We start from the raw sequence: 24931 nt of genomic DNA, 5'->3' as shown, positions 1-24931 counted from the left end.
TCTTTGCATTTTCTCTTTTTCCTTTTCTTTTTCTATTTTATGGTGATTAGCCTTTGCTGATTGTGTAGTTTCGTGAGGAAAGAAAATAAGAAATATCCATCCGTTCCATTTAAATGAGATAAATTTCATTTTAAGGAAATGTATCAGTTTGAAGAAGATTCTCAAAAAAACAAACAAATCAGAATAAATAAAGAATTACATATTCAAACAGAAACGAAAATATTCCAGGAAATAGTGCAATATGTGTGTGATGTGATGAGAAATAATATAGAGTTACTTTACAACTTTTTAGGATTCTAGGTGCTTTTTCTGTGTAATCAATTAAAGATGAATAGTACTCTCTTTAGTTGTAAAAAATTGAAGTACTACATTTTGTCATTTTATTTTAGTCTTATTATTTATAAATAGATCTCATAATTTATTAACTAATTCTATTTATATTTTATTACTAAAATAAATATGAAAAATGAGATGCATATTCCACTAATTTTTTTTCCACAGTTCTTTATAGATTTCTTAAAAACTGGATTGATTTTGAATGAGACGGTTAATAATAAACACGTAGAGGTAAATGCAGGCTATGTTCAATTTTAATATGTAGATAAATAATTGTTCAATATCAACCAGATACAATTAAAATAATCGAAACTGTACTAAATTCTTAGATAATAGCTATAGATTGCAATAATAAAAGTATATAGATCGAAATATTATAAATAACGTTTGCCCATAGTTTAAAATAGAAAATGAATAAAATTATGTATTCATGTGTATTATGGTGGAGATCCACTAACAATTAATACATGCATGCACAAAATCCAGAGCCTAGCTAGATATCAATAATTATTATTGGTAAGGTAATGAGTTTTTTTTTAAAAAAAACATACTAAATTATGAACATGAAATTTGAAAATTAGATGTCATATTTTATGCATTAAAAAAGTCACATTATTTGGGCTATTTATTTTATAAACTGTAGCCTAGAATCTATTCGAAACTAGGAGAATATAATTAAATTGTAAGTATGGAACACTTCTAATAAATGGAGAAGATGAACTAATGAACACCAGTTAGTTTAATGGGAGTAATCATTACATGTATACAAAATGGTTTTATGCTTCAACTTTTGTGTTTTTCAACTATCCTCTCGATTAGTTTTATTTTTTACGTAGGTAAATTGTAAGAGCACAAAGGAGTCAATGATATACGTATCATATTGAATGATAAAATAATGAGAGCATGAAATCAGAGTCACTATTTGGAACATTCAAGTGAGGTGAAACAACAATTCTTATTGTTGTTATATATATATATATATATATATATATATATATATATATATATATATATAGGTTTTGATCTATGTAAAACTAGATTTAAATACAGAAACGCAGAACAATATCATAATTAGGTCACTTTTAGGTCATAATTAGGTAATTTTTAGGTCATGCTAACAAAGCATGACCTAAAACGATCTTAGCATGACATTAAACCCAAATATTATAATATGACCTAAAATTGTTTAATTATGACCTTCCGTGTTTTTGGTTAATTATTGACCATTAGATCATCTAATCCTAGGGCCAAGATTTGGTCTGCATTTCTGGATTTAAACACATACTTATTTTGATCATCTCCCTATATATATATATATATATATATATAGGGTTTTGATCCGTGCAAAATCATTCTTAATACAAAAATGCAGAACCAAGCATACAAAAGTCATTTTTAGGTCATTGTAAGCCTATTTTTACGTCATTATAGTAAGGATGACATGAAATGACCTTAACATGACTTCAAACCCAAAGTTTATAATATGACCTAAAACTGCTTTACAATGACCCTCCGTGTTTTTGTTTAATTATTGACCATTGGATTGTCAAATATCATGGTCAGGATTTGGTCTGGATTTTGTATTGAGATCAAGTTTTGTATTGATCATTTTCCTATATATATATATATATATATATATATATATATATATATATATTAGTTTTATAGTTGTCCCTACGTTAATTAAATTCAGTATTTGGAGCGACTGTCAATCGCATATGCACAACGTCAGCCCAACCTTTTGATGTTCGGGTGACGTCTATTGTCCATCGCCAATGACTATCATCGCATCATTTATATCTTTCTATGACCTTCATTATATTTGAACCCATGAGATCCGCTTGTAGGATTTGTCATTGGTTAATCAGAGCATGTGTATAATATTCTTAGCAAAATATACATACAGTTATATTAAAACATGGCTGAATTGCATGAACAAAAACATCCATTTCAAATTGAGTTGAGTACGTCATTTTCTTACATTAACCTCAATTTGGGTAATTTCCACAATCCATTTTCATTTAACTATTCTTGGTTAAAATCAAATGGTTGGTGGTCTGTAAATTAAAAGAATCCAAACAAAAAAATCCATCATTTTTATTTCCCACTTTCCCTAATTACAAGGTTAGGAGTGCATAAAACCACCTAGTATATCGTTAAACAACAAAATTTATATTTATATGGAGCTTATTCACTACATACCAACTTTGAAAACTAATTTATCTGTCTCTAAAAATATGAACTATTTTCTTAATCCGTCCTTAAAAAGTATGAAAAATCTAATTTTAGAATAGATAAACAACATATTACCTCTATACATTATTTAATTACAACTTATACCATCACTGCACTATTAATAATGTGGAGTCCACTCTCCATTAGAGCATCCACATCTGTGCTCTTGCCAACGAGCACGGATGTGGGCTCGGCCCCACTTTTTCTGTCTGCTTTTAGGCAAGAGCACAACACCCACATCCGTGCTCTTCAGCAATGACGAGCACAAGGGTCCCACCATTCCATTATTCAATTTAAATAAAAATATTTCCACAAAAATAAAATACATTAAAAATATCCGGAATAATATTACAAATTATAAAAAAATTAAAAATTACATAATTAAATTCCTATAAAATAAAAATTGCATAATTAAAATACTAAAAAATAAAAATTACATACTTTAAATCCTAAAAAATAAAAATTACATAATTAAACTCCTAAAAAATAAAAATTACGTAATTTAAGCGTAAAAATGCCCCCGTGGAAGACTAGTCATCATCCGGCAAAACCCTCAACGTTCTTTGGAGACCCCGTATCATCGCCACATGCGATCGAAGTTGCTCGGTGGTCATATTTGACCTATCGGCCAAATTGAGTTGGGCCAAAACCCCCTCACAACGAGTTGGTGGGGGGTTGAGTTGGCACATAGGGAGCGGGAGCAGGGGCGGATGGAGTCGCGGCGCGACGGCGGTTGGTCGCCGCCTTCTTCCTTCCTTGCGGTCGGCGTTGGGAACCGCTCAGACCGGCGTCGGGGCTACCCAAGTTAGCTCCGGCAAGTTGGCTAGCCACGTCTTCGGAGCCGGCGTCGGATAGGGATACCGACCTTGACCGTTTGGAGGAGCCGAATATTCCGTTTCCAGACTAGGAAACGGTTATGAACCGAACCAATCGGGGTTCCAACCGTGGGAGCCGGGGGGTGACCGCCGTGGCCGGACATTGTTTTGTTGTAAGAGTAAGAGTGAAAGAAAGATTGAGAATTGAGAATGGAAATGAGAGAATTTAGATGAGAATTGTGTAGTGTGGTGTGAATTTTTGGTGTGGAAGTGAGGGTATTTATAAGTGAAAATGTGTATTTTTGGGGGAAAATTGAAAAATAAATTAAAAGTGGGTAGAAAAAGGATATAATTTTTTGGGAAGTGGGAATTTTTTTTAATTTTTAATCAGATTTTTAATTAAATCCTATTTTTTTAAAAAAAATAATAATAATTTAAATTGCCAACGGCTATGCCGTTGGCCAATAGGAAGCTGTCACGTCGCCTGCTCGCTGGCACGGACGGACGGACGAGCTTGTGCTCGCCGATGTGGATGCTCTTAACACTATTTACACTACCATTTATCCCTCTCCTACTTTAATAATTAGTATTATATTATTATACGTGCATTAAAACTCGTGTCAAACCAAATATTCATACTTTTCAGGTACATAGAGGCGTAATATATATTGTCACAAACTAAAATAGGACAAGACAACTTCTTATTAATTTATATAACAAAACAACTTCTTATTAATTTATATATTTTGCTTAAGTCTGCCCCCTTTGCTTTTGATATATATGTTGTAGTTTCTCATGGATTATTGTCTTTGTAGTTATCTTACATTAATTTTCTATTTTCATTATCAAAAATAATTTAAGTTTGTTGATATGCATATGCTTCTAGAGATTAGAATCTTTGACTATAGTTTAGTTGTTATAGTGTACATCATAAGTTCCAATGTCCTCTCAATAACCTACCAACCTAATGCATTGATTTACTATTACTACCTTCAAAAGCATTTTAGCCTTTTAATATATCATTCCAAAATAATATTTCAAGTATTTACTAACGTTGTGACTATTGGAAAATACAAAAAGTCAATTTGCTTAATAGTTTTATGTGATTTAGTTATTGGTATAGATGCACTTGCAAATTTTTAATCTATGTTTTAAGACCCCAATATGTTATTGAATCCCAATGACTTGGGCTGACTTACAAATATATTTTATTACTATAGTTTATAAATTAAATTTGATTATAAATAGTACTAATATCTGAGCACATTAAATATTGACTTTCGAGGTATACGCGTATCCATTTTACGTGGGAGATTGTCATTTTTGGATCCAGCTGAAATTATATTTTTAAAATTCGAAAAATATTCAGCATTGTATTGATTTTATTTTTTATTTTCTATTTTCAATCTCAAGTTTCAAGAACCCCTATATGCGTGAGGTCAATCATTTATTTTCTTGAAGGTGTGTGGGTCAAATTTGGAGAATTAATTAAATAAAGATATAATTAAGGTTAAAATATACATCGCCTCAAGTTTAATTAATTAAATTGAAATTTTAATACGCTATAAATAGATTGTAATCTTTATGAATTCAGGAACCACATATAATGATTAATGAGTATCAAAAAATTATTAAATATTTCAAATAAAGAAATCCTATTAATTAAATGTTACTATTATAGTTCTATATCCGTAAGGATTCAGGCCATTTAATTCAAAGAAATATATGTATTTTCCAATAAAAATGAATTTATGTCTTCCCCCTACCAAAATAAAATAGCAATAAATATTTATTATACAATGGCGTGCAAGGGAATAGCATAAATCATTTTCATTAAACTTTTTAGCCTATTTTATATCTGAAACAACCACCTTTACCAACCAAAGACTTTTTGGTTGAGCACTAATATTAATTAGGACTAAATAATTCTAATAATTTCGTATTATAAAATACTTACGAGATCATTCCTCAGTCACGACTAATTAGTATGTATTTTCCGTTATCTGATGACTATATAATACTCCAAATAATTATAATAAGTAAATAGTAATATTAATAATTACTACCTCCGTCCTAATAAGGGTCACATTTTGTCATTTCGGTCCGTCCTACAATAAGAGTCACATTTCACTTTTATCATAAATGGTAAGTGGACCACACATTTCACCAACTAATTCTATTCACATTTTATTATAAAACTAATATATATATAAATGAGACTCATAATCCACTAACTTATTTGTCACGCCCGCCCACCCCAGGGGTGTTACAAACGAGGCGATCGTGACCAAGGGACAAACATTAACAATAGCATTTAAGGATAACAGTTCATAAGAAAGGCTCAATTAGCTTAAAAGAATAATATATATCAGAGTGTATGATACACAGAGTGCAAACTCGACTTTAGCTCCAAACAAATGGGAAAAGCTCGAATAAAATAAGAGTGTCTTTTCAACAATCAGCAACTCGAGATAAAATTTTCGAGCACAATACTTGGCGAAAGAAACCATATTCAGCGGAAGCATTTCGAGAGTAGAATAATGTCATGTATGAAGACACAACATATTCTGAAACTTTCATAGACATCTTCTTCACTTTTATGCTCAACATCGTCCGCCGTCATCACTGCTCAACCTGCACATTTTTAAAACAAATGCAGGGCTGAGTACTTGGTGTACTCAGTGGACACGTGCCGAAAATATATTTATAAAAACAGATTTTGTCAAGCCACTCTTTGAGTGAACTCGAGATTTTAGGAAAAGTCCGAGAACACTAAACATTTTTCTTTTCCTTTTTCAAAAGCGATCTTTCGATCTATTTTCCTTGAACATATGCCGTATCTGACAAACCCGATTTCACTATCTCTTGTTCATTCATCAGTCCATTCATCATTCATCGTTCCTTTCATCATTCATCATTCCTTTCATCATTCATCATATCTTAACATTCAAGTGCCGGGGAAGTGGTTACCTCCCACGGTCTCCCATCAATCCATTCCATTCATCGTTTCAGTCAGATAGGCATAGTTCCAAAACAAAATATGGCTTGACATAACCTTTTCAACTTTATTTTTTCCTCATAACACATTTTTGAAACATAAACACTCTGTCACGACCGCGCCTTGCTAAGGATAGCAATGCTCGGGGAAACGTGACTAGGGGAGGGGAATAAGAAGAGGGGATAGAAAGGGGATAAGGATAATGGAGCATCAAACACTTCTTGATAAGACAGAAAAGGTTCATAAGACAATATGAAGGATTATACAATCCAAAAGAGAGTTTGCGGAGCGTCATCTCAAACAAAGTATTGTCCTTGTGACCTATTTAGTACAAATTAATACAACGAGGCACAACGGAAGAAGTTGCAAAACACGGCGATATGTGTGAAGACATATGCCACAGAAAATCCTACAAAAGATGTGAGACAACCACCAACTCCACTCAGCCACCATTTCATCATCAGCTCAACCTGCACATTTATAAATACATACAGGGCTGAGTACGGGGTACTCAGTGAACACATTGCCGAAAGTTACACATATAATAAAAAGTCATTGTCATCATGCCATAGCAGTAACACACGGGGTTTTTTTTTCCTAAAGGCCCGAGCTTACTAAGTTCATTTTCATAAAGTTTGTCTGATCAGACTAAGTTCATTCTTGTAATCCGCCATATCTGATAATTCATAGTGTGTCGGGAAGGTGGCCACCTTCCACGATCACATTGACCGGCCAACCCTTACGATGACACACGGTCCATTCCTTTGTGCACACTAACTCGAATAGGATCTTGGTCCTATTGGAGTCCGAATTCGATTTGTTCATTCTTTTGGCATAGCCAAACAGATAGGCATCATAAAACAAATCATTTATGGCATGATAACATTTGAAAAGAAAGTAAGTGCGATTTTATCAAACAAAAATTATTTCATATATTTGATAATTTATCCACACTTAATGTGTTGGATATAAAGCCCACCTCGATGCTTCCAAAAATACCCTTCTCAAGCTCGGTTTCGAAAATCAAGCCCTGCATTTCTTTTAAAAATGTGCAGGTGGAGCAGTGATGACGGCGGACGATGTTGAGCATAAAAGTGAAGAAGATGTCTATGAAAGTTTCAGAATATGTTGTGTCTTCATACATGACATTATTCTACTCTCGAAATGCTTCCGCTGAATATGGTTTCTTTCGCCAAGTATTGTGCTCGAAAATTTTATCTCGAGTTGCTGATTGTTGAAAAGACACTCTTATTTTATTCGAGCTTTTCCCATTTGTTTGGAGCTAAAGTCGAGTTTGCACTCTGTGTATCATACACTCTGATATATATTATTCTTTTAAGCTAATTGAGCCTTTCTTATGAACTGTTATCCTTAAATGCTATTGTTAATGTTTGTCCCTTGGTCACGATCGCCTCGTTTGTAACACCCCTGGGGTGGGCGGGCGTGACATTATTGAATCCACTTTTTTTTTACATTTCTTAAAACTCGTGCTCACGTTAAATGTGACACTTAATGTGGAACGGAGGTAGTAGCTTATTTGATAAACTTAGTTGATATGAAGTGACAAATTCTTAATGGAAATGGATATAAATTCCACGAAATAATTTAAGACTCGTGAACGAAACTATTATTTCTACTAAGTATTTTATTTATTTATTTTACCTGATATTCAACTTCTACAAAATAATGAATTCTTATAATTTTTTCCTTCATCACTTTTATCAAGTGATGGGACAAATAATGTAGTATAACTAGATTTCAGATTTGACTATTTAAATATATGATGATAATCTATAAATGCAGATTTTGGGTGGGTGTCGGTAGATCTATTCTCAGTACTATTATTACATTATTTTTTCTTAAACTATTGAATTATTCAAATCTGGAATAATGACGTAATTAAACTTATTCTTGGTCTACCAAAGGCCACAACTTTCAAAGTTAATGAAATATTTGAAATACTAAAAAAATATTGAAATGATTTCATACTACAAGCTTTAGTTCTAGTGTTAATGATTACATCATACAAATTTTGTATTTCGTCCTAATCTCGTTGAAGTATTTGATTTCATGTCTCATTATTAATTTATTTATCAATGTAGTTTATTTTAACTGATTTCACATAACTCGCCATTAATTTTGACAGATAGGAGTACTGCATATATCAATAACTGATGCTGCCTAATTAATATACTCCAGTATTTATCTCGCTATATTATATTTGTAAATTGTATATGATGCAGGTACCATTTTTCATAATAAATGCTTTAATTTTTTTTTATTTTAGAGGTGAAAAATGAATCACAGTGGTAACTAAAAATCAACTTCACACAAACAAAAATCCACATACAACTAACTCAATTTAGCTTATTCAAATCTAGTTAATCTAAAACATCATTGTATTAAAACTTCATCATGTTTCTAGGAATCAAACTTCAAAACCAAATCCTTAAATTTCTCAAGCTTTGAGTTAAAGTATATGATGTAAAGGGCTAGAATGTTGTAGTAATATAAAAAAGGTAATCTGTACCTAAATTTATAAACTTTTACAAAACCAAATTTTCCATACCAATTTAAAAATCTATCTATAAATTACTAAGCTATCGATTTGTCCTGATTTTGCAACCAATCAAGATTTCGCTCCGATATAACTTATTTGCGTGACATCAATCAAATGATTTAATATAAACCTAAATCTGGAATGGTAGCAAAATGAAAACATATAAATAGTTTTAAATGCTGAGTTTTAAAGATTGAATGGAATATAATTAAGATTGAATGAGTGCACACAAAAACAGAGGTGGGTGTGATTTCACGATCCAAGGCCACATCTCTCTCTCTCTCACTCTCAAGCTTTTAATAACACACACATACACAAATGTGTGTGCTTTTTTCAAAAGGCACCATTCATTCACCAGTAAGTAAGAGTAGAGTTTACCCACAAACAATAAAACATTGAAAATGAGAAAGAAGTAGCACAGAAATTGATCATCAAACAGAAACCTAAGCAACTCTCTCACACATAATCACAATAATAAAGCAAAACAAAGTAGAAAATAAAGATGATAAAACTCAATATAGATAGAGCAAAACATGAAATCCCACAAATGCAAGAGAAAATTTAAGCAGGTTTCATATGGCATAGCATCATGTCAAGTCTCATGTTTTTTTTGAAGTACACAAAGTAACATAGTTATGGTCCTTGTATTTTCACATCACCTGTGAAAGAAGAGGCCGACACTTGGGTTGCAACGAACAAGGCCAAATCCACCATCCTGCACGGAAACTCATCCTGCGAGGTCCATGTCATCATCGGAGGCAATGTTCTCAACCAAGACGGCGCCGCTATCTGGTCCACCGCCACTGGATAAAGATAAGAAATTGTTCCTAACAGCACTTCCAAGATGATCGAGCTTGACCTGCTTCACCTGTTGTTTGCGTGAACCACTCAGAGCCTCTTTGCGCTTTCTGCCACTGCCATTTTTCGCGCTTGCCGGGCAAAGCCCCCCTAGAGCACCGTTGTCAGGCTCATTGCCCATTTTTCTGTCCTCGCTTTCACCACTCGTGTTGAGATCAGTGATACACACATTGAGATTACCTGTACGTAGTGTGAGTTCAGGTGGCCCACTCTCCACTGCCTTTGCATAGAGCATTTTCAAGCTATGATCGAATATATCAATCCCCTGACCATTAAGGACAAATAGCCACTCTGCATATAGTAACTTTCTGTTATACATCAAATATAATAGTTGAAATATTGCAACAACTGCCTAGAACTAAAAAGATTATGCTGGTAGCTTCAATTTGTTTTTCAGTTTAACTGACCAAAGAGATTCCCCATCAGTGATTATTCTAAGTGAGACTGAAAATTTCACTTTGTACTTGTTAGTGAGCTCCAAATGTTAAAATTACCAACGATAAACCTCGGAAAGCTGAAGTACAACAAGGAGTATAAGAGATGAGATGACTCACGGATTAGAGCTCTGGGATTGGTGATGTCGGGTATGGTATTAAAGTAAAAAAATTATAGCTTGGTTACAGACCCACTTTATTAACTCAGCCACCAATTGACATTCTCTGAAAGCAATAAGGTAAGAAACGGCCCGAGGTTGATCTGTTGCAGCCATGTCCTCAGCAAAATTTGCATATTCATTTTTAGATATCATTTATCAGCAATAAGATACCATTACTGTACGTGGTTAGATACAATGTTGAGTATTGGACAAAAGCACTAGTCAGTACCTAGCAAACTCAATGGCGTGGTCAACAGCCAACACCCATGCTAGAGCCAACTTCTTCAATTGACTGACAGATGACTGGACCCACCTCCCGGAATGAAATGGATAGTCGACCAAAATAACAGCATCATATAACACTTTATGTAGAAGAACTCCATCTACATGGCTCTGCAGCAATTATAGAATTAGTTTCACCGAATAGAGAGATTTTATGCTAATTCTTTACTGCCTAGCTATTTATCCTGAAACAAAACTAAAGAGGCTATTCCTCTTGAATGGTTGTACATGTACAGTTGATACAAGTTCTTATAATTGAAATAATGCATAGAAGTACCATTGAGGCTACAATAGGCAAGGTGGGTCCTGACAGAATCTTGAGGAGCATATCTGGTGAGGAGCAACACTCTTGTCAGATAGCAAATCAGAGTAAATTTGTCCAAACATGACAAGGACTGCTGTTATGACAGGAATATTGACAGATTTATATGAATGTGTAATTTGACATTTTGCAAGCATGTTTAGAAACCCGATCCTTCAAAATAATCAAGAGAATTAGCATCGTGTTTGGGTTGCCTGCTGATGCAGAAGAGAATTAACAGAACTGGAAGCTACCACACTGAAGCATTCATTTTTTGTTTTGTCCAGAAGCATAAAGTAATGTACAAATAATATGCTAGTAAATGAATCATGTCTATATGACTCCGGACACTATCTTCAAGCATCATTAAGATTGATTTTCTAAATCAAGCTATCACTGTTGTCAGATACCAACAGTACACCTTAAAGAAATAAATATATATACTACAAGAAGAGCAATATTCATGTTATGATCTAATACTTAGCTTGAGAAGTTTATCTGCTGCTCATATAGTGGTAAATAAGAGGAATTATCACCTAAAAAGTAGATGTTCCGGTTGAACCGCTTGGTCTCGTGTATCCTTCAGGATATCCTCTGTACTCATCCCGGAACTAAAACTCATGTAAAGCCTGAGAAAGAACACTTCCAACAGAACAATCCCCACGAGCTCCCGCATCCCACAACCAGCATTCATCCTCTTCCAAGTTCCGTCACTCAAAAGAGGGAAGAACGTCCTCAAAGCTTCGCCAAAGTTGCAACTCCCCCCCACCTCGGTCAGTAGTCCAAATGTGGACCAAATCCTCGAAACACACCACAGCGTTATCACACTCGACATCCTCGCTCCCGTAATTGTAAACCCCAGCCGATACCATCACGTGGGAAACCATATTCTCCACCAATTTCCCAACCTCAATCCTCTCGTGCGGCTCAATCGCCCGAGTATCACACACAATACTGTACAAATCATATACAACAGGGGCCAGCAGCGCGATCTTCTTCGGTGCGCTGCTCAAATTAGAGCACCGAATGAATAATCTCAATAAATCCTTAGATATCAGCACCCTAGAGGAAGGGCTGTTCCGCTTTGCGGTGTGAAATGTGATTGCGGCGTAGAACCAAGTGATTTCGAGTGGGGGGTCGAGCATTGTCTGGATCAAACAGAAGAAAATGGACTCGAAAGAGGAGAAATCCGAGCTGCCGGTGTGGTATGAAGTGAAGAAGTGCTTGATCGATTCTCTCAACATGGAATCCTGATTTTGTTTCTGAGAGTTCATAGTGGCGGGAATCTGCAGGGCAATGTACACATTAAACGTAAAATTCCGGGAGAGAATTCAAATTTGGGAATTGGAACTGATGATTTTGGAGGGGTTTATGCTTGAAAGGAATGTTAAACTTAAAGGGAAAAGCTATGTAGCCACATTATGGCTGGCCATAAATTAAGTTAATAGAGAAAAACCGGTTTATTTCCACTATCCGGTTCACTGCCAATTTCAGTTTACTTTTATACCCTTAGCTATTATTTTGAGCAAATTGCCGCCTCTAACTTTTCTTCCCTCTAATTTTAATATACTTTCATCTTTTTCCTCTCATTCATTTTCTTGTTATAGAGTTCGCGCCTCTTGTAAGAATTGAGTTGCACATCAAATATAGCAATTAAATGTTGAGCAGGATACATTTTAATATTTTTAAACTTTATTGGGATAGAAATGACGTATATATTATATTCAAGAGTTCATGGATTTCATATTTGTTCAAAAAATCGTGTATGACATAATACCTAGTAATTTTAAATTCTAAGCTATTAAATGTATATATTCTGAACTATATTATGATAAAATATAAATGAATCTAAGTTTTTTCAAAATTGATATAATATTATATTAATTTAACTTTTAGAGCAGTTAGAGCTTCTAAATTAAAATATATTACTCCTTTCGTTCCAATATAGTTCAGTCGTTTCTTTTTTGCTCTCGATTTGAAAAAAATACTACTACTAAATAAATAGTCAAAGTGAAGAAATGGTAAAGTAAGAAAGAAAATAACGTAGATAATATTCATCTACGTATTATTCTCTAACCTACTTTACTGTATCTTCACTTTAACATCATTTTAAACAAATGCAAAAAAAAACGACTCAATTATCTTTAGACGGAGGAAGTATTAAATTATAAACTCGAATGTTATATTTTACTTTATAGTATTAAATTTGTTGAGTCAAAACTGAAAATAAGATTAGAGATAGTTAATCGAATAATATCTTAAATTCTTATTGGTATGCAAATTAAGAGGGGTTCGTTCCTAATAAGTAATAACAAATCCTAATGATGTTTGTTTGAATAACTTTTTAATGTGCTTAAGTCTAATATCATAAATTAGATAGATTATTTAGTAAATTATTCTCATCAATGGTTTTATTTGTAAAAGTAATTTTAATTACATTAGTGTCTGGTTTATGAAAGAATCCTAATGGTTAAGATCTGATATACAAAACAGATAGATCAACTAGTGAATTAATCTCATTCAACTACTTAATTTGTAAAAGAAATCCTAATGACATCAGTATTTTATTAAATTAACTAGATGTAATGCGTGTAAGATTTAACATAGAAATAGATAGATCAAGCAATGAATTATTTTCATCTATCTATTTGGTTTGTAAAAAAAATTATGATGACATTAATATTTGATTCATTAAATTTTCAATATTGTCAAGATTTAATAGTACATACAGAAATATATACATCAATTAGTAAATTTTTTTCATTCGATTATTTATTACCAAAATAAATCTTAATGATATTAAGTGTTTGATTAATTATTTTTTAATGTTATTAAGATGTAATTGTTATTACTGGTAACTTGCACGTGGTTAAGTTGAATTGTTTAATTGACATGACATTGTATTTCTTAGATAACATTTGAACAGTGTTAAATTGATCATAATTTCCAACTTAGATTTTGAATGTTAATTATAGTACTAAATTTAAAAGTAAACTCAAGGCTCAAATGAATATTATATCCATTTGAATGTATACGAGTTAAATCATAACCAATATATCTCAATATTTTAAGTGGATTTCAGATTAATTGAACTAAGAATAATCTAAACTAAATTGAATTGTTAAATTGAATCTAAATTCAACTTAATTGTTCAATTAAATTTTAGTTATATTGAATTTAATTACACTCGTTGTTTAATTGAGCCCAATATTCAATAAATAGTTCAATTCAAATTAAATATCAGAATCCTTCGGTTGGATCTATGATAATTTGAATATAAAATGAATATAGATATAACTGAATTATTTAATAGATATAAAATTCAACTTAATTGTCAAACCGAATCTAGTAACTAATCAACTTATTTATTTAATTAAATTTAAAATTAAATTAAATTAAATTATTACTGTTGAAACCTATATTCATTTGAGTAGTTAAACTGAATCAACTATCAAAATATTCCCAATCATTCGATTGGATCTAAAATCAATTGAATTTAAAATGAATACAAGTTTGACTGGATTGTTAAATCAAATTAAATTGTTCAAATGAATATAAGATTAACTGAAAGCATAAATACTCGTTTGGATCTAATTAAAATTCAATTAAACTGTTCAATTATGATTCAGTTTAATATAAGAACCATTGAAATCTCGGATGATTCAATTGAATATAAGTATCAATCAAACTGTTAAATTTAATCATTTTTTAAAAATTCTTGATAATAATTAAGATCCTAAATTTAGTACCTAAATTAAATTGTAAGACTCAATTTCCTTTATGCGAATCAAGATAAAGGCGTTGTCTATTTTGATTCAATTTTCAATGTTTTGCAATTAAATTGGGTAGTAATTAATGTTGGTTTGAGTTCAAAAGTTAAATACGCGTTCTCTCTCTTTGACAAACTAAAATGGAGGGAGTTCTATAATAGAAAATAAAGAAAAGGCTATATAAGTAATTTCAACTTATCCACTAACTATAATTAATATTTTATCTATTAATTGCCATACAAAATTTACTAATTTATCCCTGTGTGGTTGCCGGCGGTTTAGCATCACTCAAACTTAAAACCCATAGACAAAGGGAGGGAAGGAATTTGGGGTTTCCGTATCAACGGAACAATTTTTTGAATTTGTCTGGGCAGTACTACAATTTTGAACGGATTTCTATGTAATAAGCTAAAAACTCATTTCCAAAGGTTGAAAATATAAATAAATTATAGTCGTGCCAATATAAAATTGATAGTAGTAAGGTAGACAGTCGCCTACAACGCAGTCGTGTTTATGGGCGGGTGGAGCACTAGAATCATGGTTGCATTGAGTTATGTGTTAAGTTTGTGATGTCCCATCGTCATTAGCACATGAATGGTTTGAGTTGCACTTGAAATTTAGCACACCGGTGATTTCCTCGTGTGATTCATATACGACGGTGGTCCGAGCATGACAATGGGTTGTGTGTTGTAGGGATTCCTTTGGAGCTTTTGGTCATTGAATGATCATGTTTCGGGGGTAATTACATTAAAAAAAAATTGTTGTGATTTTTGTTAGGACGGTTGACTAACACATTAGTTTGATATTGTCCATTTTTGGTAAAGCCAATTCGCACGGATTTATTTTTGGGTTATTCCCATAAGACCTCGTATTGATTGAAGTTGAACATCACATATATAATGCTTCCAACTTTCAAGTCGACACATCAGGAGCACAGTTGAAACATCAAGTCATTCCGGGCCGACTCGAACATGTGTCGTTCTGATCCTGGCCCCTGAGTCATCCTGGGTTCGACTCTAACCCGAGTTTTTCAAGGCCCGACCCCGCCGGGGCTAATCCAGGCCTGACCCAAAGCTACTTGAGTTCTGTTACCATTTGATAGGACCGTCGAATGCACATTAATTTGATATGTCTGTTTTGGGTCAAGCACACCCGCGTGAAATTGTTTTTGGGTTACAACTACCCTCACTCATTCGATGTGGGATGAGTTTGTAACCCAGCACACCTCTCCTCAAACCGAGACCATATCGGAAACGCAGTCAACATATCGAAACGTTATGGGCGCGACTTGAACTTAAGTCATCCTGGGCTCATTTACTAAATAATTGTCTCATTTATTTTTTCTACTGCTTTTAGTAATAGATCCATATTCTACTTAAATTTTTTCACCTATTTTTCACTATAATATTTTTTAGGAGAGCCTCCAGCGGGTCCCCGGAGGTCCAATCTGCAGCTCCCAGTGCCGCTCTCACCGTTCTCGAGCGTATGCAAGCGCACATGAACATGTTCGAGGTCATACAGGAGTGGAACGCGGCAACAGACCACAAACACAAGGACTTTCTGGAGAGCCTCATCCATGATATGAGGCGCGCTATGGGGATGCCACCCCTCGCCGAGGATGTCGCTGGGGGAGCTGCTGGGGATGGCCAAGGGGACTTCGAAGAGTGAGAAGGGGGCCGCCTGTGTGAAGCTTGGAGATGTTTTTTTTGTTGCACTATGTATTTTTTTAATGAAATAAAATGATTGCACTTTTTTCCGTATTCATGGTCGATTTTTTAATTTCGTATTTGTGAATTTGTTTTATTGGCTAGAGCGTCGGCTAGTCTTAGTGCTAAGCTATTATTGGGTTGTGGGAAGTCATGATGATTTGGCAGGATGTGGGAAGTCCTAGAGACGTGGCCGAAGGTGTTTTTGGTGAGTTCTAGGGCTATTAGAACAATTTTTTTGGGGGAACAAATAAATTTTCACCGCATTTTTCTGAATTTAATTTATCATACTCTATAAATAAATTATATACCACGTCATTCATAATTCTCTCTCACCCACCCAATCTAGGGTTTTTACATCCCTCCATTTTCCCCCTCTTCTCTCTAACCCGCGCCCCAATCTCCAGAATTTCCCGGCAGAAATGGCAGATGAGGCGGTGTACGCTGCAGGAGGCGAAACGAACAAGCGCAAGTATGAGGATTCGCCGCCACCTGTGGGGCGCAGGTCGACGGGGTTCTCGTCGCCGCCCGATTCCGCCGCTCCTCCGCCTTCGTACAACAACGTTCCGCCGCCACTGAACGAGATCGAGCTGGCTAAACAGAAGGTGCAGGAGATTGCTGCGAGGCTTTTGAACAACGCCGATCCTTCGAAGAGAGCGAGAGTTGAGAACGGAGCTGGCGCCGGTGGTGGATATGACGCTGTTGATACAGGTTTGGATTTCTCTTGGATTAAGCTTACACATCATGTTTTGTGTTTATGTCTCTCACATTCTGTTCAATTCGCTCTATTTGCTCTCGTAAAGTGTGTGTGTGTATTTGGTGGTGGTAGTGTACGAAATGCTGATGATCACTCAGTTTGATCGATCTTACGGTGCCAGAAAATTATAGTTATGTATGTTAATTACCGAGTTCCGAAATATTTGTTGGCATTTTTGCAACATTTGTTGAGTTTATAGCAGTGATATTAGTCGTCCTCTTTTACTTTTATATGTTTGTGGTAATTCATGGGCGTTACTCGTGATTTTATATCATTACTTGATTGAGATTTTCTGAATGGATGGATGATGGACCAAATTAGTTATATTCTTTGGTTTTAGGCGTTTGCCACAAACACCCAGGTTTAGGTCTTGGTGGTCCAGCACAAAGTGCTTATGGTCACCCAGGTCTGAGCAAGAAAATTGATATTCCAAATGGAAAGGTTGGTGTGATAATTGGCAAAGGTGGCGAGACTATCAAGTACCTCCAACAACAGTCAGGAGCTAAGATTCAGATCACCAGAGACATGGATGCAGACCCTAACTCTACCTCAAGAGCAGTTGAGCTCATGGGAACTCCGGATCAGATAGCCAAAGCAGAGCAATTGATCAATGATGTTCTTTCTGAGGTATACTGCATGTTAGAAAGCCTTGCAATGTGTTTTTCCCCTTCTGTACCTAAGGATGAATATTTGGACTCCCACATGTTGATTTTAAATTTGTTCCAATAGTCAGCTCTGTGGTTGTGAAAGTTTGAGAAAGTTAAGTGCCCTTCATCAATGATTTCTTTGTCAATTCTTTGTATTAACAGTTTGCTTTTCTCTGGAACAGGCGGATGCAGGTGGTTCTGGCATAGTTTCCCGGCGGTTGACTGGGCCGCAATCTGGGGCTGAGCGATTTGTTATGATGATCGCTAATAATAAAGTATGCTAGATGCTACCTATTGGGTTATATGGTTATTTACCTCATAGTTTCCTTAACAATGGATATATTTTCAGGTGGGACTTGTTATCGGTAAAGGAGGTGAAACCATAAAAAGTATGCAAGCAACGACTGGGGCTCGTATCCAGGTAGGATAGCCTGAACTATTTTACAAATGCATTATGTTGATAATTTATCTTGGTTTTCATGAAAACTGCGGCTAGCTGTTAAATTCATTATAATTGAAAGATACTTACTCATATGCTACAGGTTATACCTTTGCATCTGCCCCCCGGTGATATGTCTAAGGAGAGGACTGTGCAGATTGATGGAACTAGTGAACAAATTGAAGCTGCAAAACAGATGGTTGAAGAAGTCACCAGTGAGGTTTGTTCAATGGTTGCCATTTATATGTGCTTTAATGTATGGAAAAGATCTTTTTATATGTCCATATTCCACAGATCTTTGGTTTATGCTTATGCATTAACATCTCACGATTCTCTCCCACACTCGTCATGTTTAATATCATACCATGTTGATATTTGTGTGTGATTGTTTTCTTCTTGTGTTTGTTGAGATTTAATTTTCTTGGTTATATCGTTGAGTTAAACCATGTTGTCTATTCTCAATTTGAACTCTTATATTTATTTCTGTCATTGTGTTCCTAATGAAGGTACTGTTACCCTACTATTAATTTCATTATCGATAAATTTTTTTTGAAATGTATCCGACTATCCGACTTGTAAGCAGCAGTGACTAGTCCTGTAATTCTCTCCAGCCTCCGCTTATATTTTTGGTCATATCTCTAGCTGAATATATTTGAGATAAATTGCAATATCTTCTGTCTGCCTTCCCTATTTTGCCAATTTTGGATATAGAGACTTGCAGATCCTTTTGGCCATGTCAAAATGAATCTTGGATAGCAGAATTCAGCTTTTGCTGCTCTTCATTCTGCAAGGAAGAACTCCGTGGTACATGTTCCATGTTTTTGTTATAGTGTGGGACGTAGTTAATGAGGTAATGTTGAAATAGTGTTACCACATATCTTGCTAGTTCTCCTATCTTGGTTCTATATAAGTTTTTAATTAAAACCTTCGAGTCGAGGCATTTATATTGAATAAAACAATATTCTTGGCTTTATGAATGTCTGTATTTCTGTACTGAATATTGAATAACATGGATTATCCCATGTTATTTAGATAGAGTTTTCCTTGTATATACTGGATTTTCCTATGCACCTGTAGTCCTCTTCTGCTATAGATGCATAGTATTTGCTATTTTTGTTGTACCCATTCACTTCGAATAGGGAGAGGATGGGCTTCTGCAGGAGTTTTCCAATAACACGACTCAACAAGTACGGTATGCAGGTGTCTAATCTTTGTCTTCGTGCAATTCTCTATGAGTGTAGGAGTTATATATGTTACTTGTTGGATCGTATATAAAGTTGATACATTACTTGGTGCCTCTGCTTAGCTTTTTGTGTTATACGTTATTTCTTATCCTATATATTCTTGCTAGTCTCGATGCAACAATCTGTTCTAGGTTCATTTGGCATAACAAATTTGTGCAGAACCGCATGAGAGGTCAGTCGATGTCTGGAGGATATTCTCAGCAAGGTTATCAAGCTAGGCCACCTACTAACTGGGCACAGCCGGGCCCACCTACTCAACAACCCGGTTATGGCTATGTCCAACCCGGTGCATACCCTGGTCCACCACAATACGGCATGACTCAACCAGCCTACTCCGGTTATCCTCCTCAACCTGCATCTGGTGGGTACAGAGCCGGCTGGGATCAATCATCAACTGCTGCTCAAAATCAAGGTGGCTATGATTATTACAACCAGCAACAACAAGCTCCCCCTGCTGCTCCGACTGATGCTTCGGGCTACAGTTACAGTCAGGCCGCCTACAGTCAAGGGCAAGGCGGCTACGGCCAAGATGGTTATGGTGGTTATCACGCTCAATCCGGTTACGGCCAGCAACAACAGAATCCCAGTGCTGGGTATGATCAACAGCAGCAAGGCTACAACTCTGCCTATCCAGCACCCGATGGTCAAACTCCTGCATATGGATCACAAGGAGACCCCAACCAAGCGCATGCATCTGCGCAGTCGTACAGTCAAGCTCCCAGCCAGCCTGGCTACGAGGCACAGGGCGGGTATGGAACCCAACCACCTTATGGAAATTACGCGACGCCTCAGTCTCAAAAACCAGGAAGTCAGCCTGCTGCTGCCTATGCACAGCCTCAGCAATCACCTAGTGCGCAAGGTGGTGCGTATACTCAGCCTGGCTATCCCCATTCTCAGCCCCCACCTGCCCAGGCTAGCTATGCTCATGCTGATTCCGGTGCTCAGAGACCTCCATCGTCCGGTTACCCAGCAGCAGCAGCAGCAGCAGCAGCAGCCCAGCCTGGCTACAGCCAACAGCAGCCCCCGCAATACAGTGGTGGTGCCTATGGAGCCACCTCACCTCAAGCGGCAGCCCAATCCACCGGGGCTGCCAAAGCATCTCCCCCCAGCTGATGAGTTGAGTAGAAACCGAGGTGCGCGCGTATTGCTGTTGTTTGTCATGCTCGTCTGAATTGTTCTGACTAGGTTTCTAGTGTACAACAACTCGATGGTTTCATGTTTTTGTTACAGACTTAAATGGTTTCTTGTTTTTGTTACTGAATTGCATCAACTGGAAATTGTAATCAGTGGATTCAAATTTCTCGTGGCATTTTATTTTCGATTATTTTTCTGTCTGCAATTAAGTACTTTTTTCGAATGGGATATTACTTTTTGTAATACTCGTATAACTTATTTGTTTTGTCTAATTCCTACTTTTTCTCATCCCTTAATTGTTTATAATTAGGTAATAATTATATGTCCATTTTTTTTACCAATTTAATTTTAAAATTCATATTGCCCATTATCAAGTATTTGGTTGCACTGTGAAATGGCGTCATGCAAAATAATGAGAGACCAATTACATTGACAAATCAACAATTTGTTCTGTATCTTTGTATACTGCAGAAGCACAAATAAAGCTTAAACATGGATGCTCTGATCTAACAAAGACAAGCACAAGAAAGATTCCAACTAAATTGTACTCCTATTGAAATATTCTCTTCAGCCTTCAATAAACAAAAACAACAGTCGATCAGAGCATCTCCTTTATGATTCCCACAAGAAAAAGGGTAACAAAATAAGAACCTTTCAAAGTGATGAGAAGGCACTACTATAACCTATTCTATGCTATCTGGTTAAGAGTATCCATAGGGTCCTTCAAAGGGTAACCTGCTAACGCATCTTAAAACGATCCTTTCTCGCTTGTTTAGTTAATCGAAGTCGTCTACAGAACGCGACTCTTGAACGCAGACATCAGTTTAGGTGATAATAGCAGAAGGAACGCAAAGATTGAACCAAAGATCATTTTGACAGCATATGCCACAAAACCTTTTTCAGCATTGTCTGAGGTGGTGGTAGTGGAGTTGGATATAGCCATAGCAGAAGGGAGTGCTTCGATTACTGCATCAGCCAGATCAGTGATGAACGATGGCGTACAGTTGAGAGCAGGGACACGACCCCAGTTCACAATGCCTGATTCAAGAGCCAATTCTCTGTACTCTATGTCAATTTCTTCGAGAGTTTCTATGTGCTCGCTCACAAAACTGAAAGTAACAGCTTGGCAATTAGATGAGATGAAGCAGTGATGGAGTGAGGAATATCTTTCAGGAGCCTAACTAACAAACATACATGTCCTAGTATTCTTTTGTTTTCATGCCGGTTTTGAAGGTATAATGGTGAAATGACATATAATAATACCCCTATCGTTTTATAAATCTCAACAGACCCAACCCCTCCTGTCCCGTGATGAAGTACATTTAGATTTTTGAGTTAAATGATGCATGTGTTATGTCGCAGAAGTAACTACCAGCAAAACTTTGTTTTATCTTTTTAAACAATGAGAGAGAGATGCATACCTCACAGGAACTGCGAGGAGGGACTTAACACCTCGTTTGCCGAGATCAACAAGAACTTCATCAGTGTATGGCTTTAACCACTGCACAGGTCCCACACGGCTCTGGAACAAAATGCTGAGAAGTTATGCAGACTTCTATTGCACAGATTGCTCAACCAAATTTGGTGTATATTGTATAAAGTAATGTAATCCAATTAAGGAAATTCTCGCCTCAGGCTGCCAAACACAAAAGAATTAGAAATTTGCAACGAACCTGGTAAGCCAAAGTACGATCATTTCCGATTCCTCTCGACTTGAGCTCTTGCATTATTAGGAAGATGCACTCTTCCATCTGGTCTCGGTACGGATCACCAGCATTCTCAACATAGCTGACAGGAACTCCGTGGGCGCTGAAAAATATCATGACCTACAATTTCGACAGAAAATTTTAATATTATCTATATCATGATAGAACCACATTCCTGAAATTTGATGCTCTATCAATATTTACAGCAAAGATATATCATCCACCTCTTCAGGGTTCGAGAAATTCTGTAGCTCCTCCTCGATCAAGTCAGCCATAGACCTGATATAACCTTGCCGCTGATACCATGACTGTATGACAGCAACAGGTAATCTCGACAGATGTGCATCATTCCTGATAGGTTTTGTGGAATATGTCAAAAGAGGAAACGAAATTGGGAATGCATTCATTTTTCAATAATATAAATGAAGTGAACCTGCATATTACCTAAACATTTCTTGAAGAACGCGGACGCTTGAGCCAGTTGTTGAAATAGAGTATTGGGGATACAGTGGCAACACAACAAGCCTTGTAATCCCATCTCTCTTAATCTGTGAGAAAACAAAACGAGCAACCACAACAAAAGTTCAAAATAATAGGCATTTCAAACCCCTTAGGCAAACATATGAAAAGATTTCTATTTGGTTTAACTTGGGTGACTTGCCTGACGAACAGCGTCCTCCGTAAACGGGTGCCAGTATCGCATTGCTACATAGACATCAGCAGAAACCTCCTTAGCTTCAAGAGCAGTTTTCAACGCATTTGCCTAGAGAAGAGGAATGAAAGAATTCATTAGATGCTGCCACCTAAAAAAAACACCAAAATTCAAATCAATGAAGGCAAGAAGAAACTTTGTTTGTGGCACTAGATACCTGCTCGTCTGTTATCTTGCGCAAAGGAGAACCTCCACCAATGGAAGCATAACCTTCTTTGCTCTTAGGAGCTCTCAATACTGAAATCAGTTGTGCCAAAGGGTGTTGAAGGAATCGGAACAACCTGGGAAGACGAATAATATCCTGCAACACAGAGAATTACCAATATGAAAACTGTCAAATCAAATGGTAAAACTACGTAGTTTCGACATGAACCATACTGGGTCAGCAAACAAATTGAACAGGAAAGGCTGAACATCATTTAGGGTGTCGGGGCCTCCAAGATTCAGAAGCAGAACTCCAATCTTTTCTTCATCAGTGTTAGAATGCGACTCGAAAGCTCCCACAGGATACGTGCACACCCCAGTCGAGCAAAGTGTTCTTCCAACAATGATCTTCCTCTGCACCGGAAGTCTCAAAGAAAAACCTCCGGAAACAGAGTTTTTTGTGTTGCTGGAACTAGAACACCGATCCACAGAAAGTTTGGTTGTGTTAACGAAAGATGGATTCGATTTAACATGATGGTGGGACCTGGAAATGAACAAAGTGATTCAAAATTTGTATATATCTCTTTCATAACCAACATTCCATCAATATATCCCAAATCGATATACATGATCTATACATTATTACTTCAGATCATGTTCACCACTATATTCAGTTTAAAATTTTAACATTTCCAATACATATCAACCCTCATTTACACACATATTTTCCCTCAATGAAATAGACAAGACCATTGCTTCAAACAAAAAGCTAAAATTACAACTAAACGAAATCTCCAAAACCTATTCATCGAGCAAGATCACCAGCATTAAGCTCCAACACATAATGAAAGTAATCACGTGATCCAATCGTCAACACAACAAAATCCAGAAAACACGAACAATCAATCACATATAATAAATCAGTAAATCACAATTTTGCAAAAAATGCTCACGATTCAGAATTCTGATTAAGACTGATTTGGGGAAGAATCCGAGAGCCTACAGCAACAGCTTCCATTTTCAACGATTCACAACAACTCCACTCCAAACTCTTAATCCGTTGAGAAACAAGCTGTATATATATATACCTATTTATTAGGTAGCAGATTAAAAGTTGAAAGGGTTTTTGCGAGATTTTTCAATTTGATTGGGTAGAAAAGGTGAAAATTTCTCTAATTCTTGACTTAATAAAGTACTACTCCATAAGTATTACAGAAAAATTGGGTGAAATTAACTACGTGTTCAATTTTCACCTACTAATTCTGGATTATTTTAAACAAACCAAACGCCGCCTTAAGTTCGTTTCCAGCTAACTTAAAACTAAAAAGTCTTCGTATTATTACAAACTTTCCTAATTTCATAAAACAATTAATTTTTTGTAGTAACTTATTATGAAGTTTTAAGAAATTACAATCGTATAACGAAATGATTTAGTTTAGTGAATTCAAATACAAAAATTAAAACTGAACAAATGAATAAATGGAAAAGAACTAAGAGAACGACTACCAAAAAGATAAGGATTGTGCGAATATTTCAATATTTGTTTGTTCAAACTTAACCATATTCTACTGAAATTTGAATCTAGTATGTCAGTAATTTTTTGTGAGAAAATGTCATTATTTTGTTAATTTAAAACTCGACATTAACGTTATTTTAACACAAGAACTCTCCCCCTCTCTCCATAATCCATAT

General features: G+C 35.6%; 3 protein-coding genes across 4 annotated transcripts; 1 reads left to right on the top strand and 2 right to left on the bottom strand.

Annotated features, from left to right (window-relative positions):
• Positions 1-9447: 9447 nt before the first annotated feature.
• Positions 9448-12234, bottom strand: LOC121783891. Of its 2 annotated transcripts, XR_006046666.1 has the most exons (5): positions 11517-12234; positions 10957-11009; positions 10627-10790; positions 10357-10498; positions 9448-10093 (listed from the first exon to the last, which is right to left on the bottom strand). XR_006046666.1 is itself a non-coding variant. In XM_042182074.1 (2 exons), the coding sequence occupies exons 1-2, from the start codon at positions 10223-10225 to the stop codon at positions 9672-9674; spliced, it is 438 nt and encodes a 145-aa protein (XP_042038008.1). In that variant the 5' UTR covers positions 10226-10332; the 3' UTR covers positions 9448-9671. The 2 variants fall into 2 exon arrangements, 1 of the variants encoding a protein (XP_042038008.1); XM_042182074.1 differs by lacking the exons at positions 10357-10498; positions 10627-10790; positions 10957-11009; positions 11517-12234 and adding an exon at positions 10210-10332.
• Positions 12235-16784: 4550 nt separating this feature from the next.
• On the top strand, positions 16785-20867 carry LOC121784686 (far upstream element-binding protein 2-like). Its single transcript, XM_042182884.1, has 6 exons — positions 16785-17167; positions 17554-17840; positions 18043-18135; positions 18210-18281; positions 18403-18519; positions 19703-20867. Exons 1-6 carry the CDS (start codon positions 16879-16881, stop codon positions 20654-20656), a joined length of 1812 nt encoding a protein of 603 aa, XP_042038818.1. The 5' UTR covers positions 16785-16878; the 3' UTR covers positions 20657-20867.
• A 210-nt stretch (positions 20868-21077) lies between these two features.
• LOC121785367 (ferrochelatase-2, chloroplastic-like) lies at positions 21078-24502 on the bottom strand. Its single transcript, XM_042183766.1, has 9 exons — positions 24193-24502; positions 23474-23783; positions 23253-23396; positions 23045-23146; positions 22828-22931; positions 22608-22734; positions 22351-22503; positions 22099-22199; positions 21078-21786 (listed from the first exon to the last, which is right to left on the bottom strand). Exons 1-9 carry the CDS (start codon positions 24255-24257, stop codon positions 21468-21470), a joined length of 1425 nt encoding a protein of 474 aa, XP_042039700.1. The 5' UTR covers positions 24258-24502; the 3' UTR covers positions 21078-21467.
• Positions 24503-24931: the final 429 nt, after the last annotated feature.

Source organism: Salvia splendens, chromosome 21 (genome assembly GCF_004379255.2).
Source record: "Salvia splendens isolate huo1 chromosome 21, SspV2, whole genome shotgun sequence".
Lineage (NCBI taxonomy): Eukaryota > Viridiplantae > Streptophyta > Magnoliopsida > Lamiales > Lamiaceae > Salvia > Salvia splendens.
The sequence above is the reverse complement of the archived record's forward strand: the minus strand, read 5'-3'. Positions and strand labels throughout refer to the sequence as shown.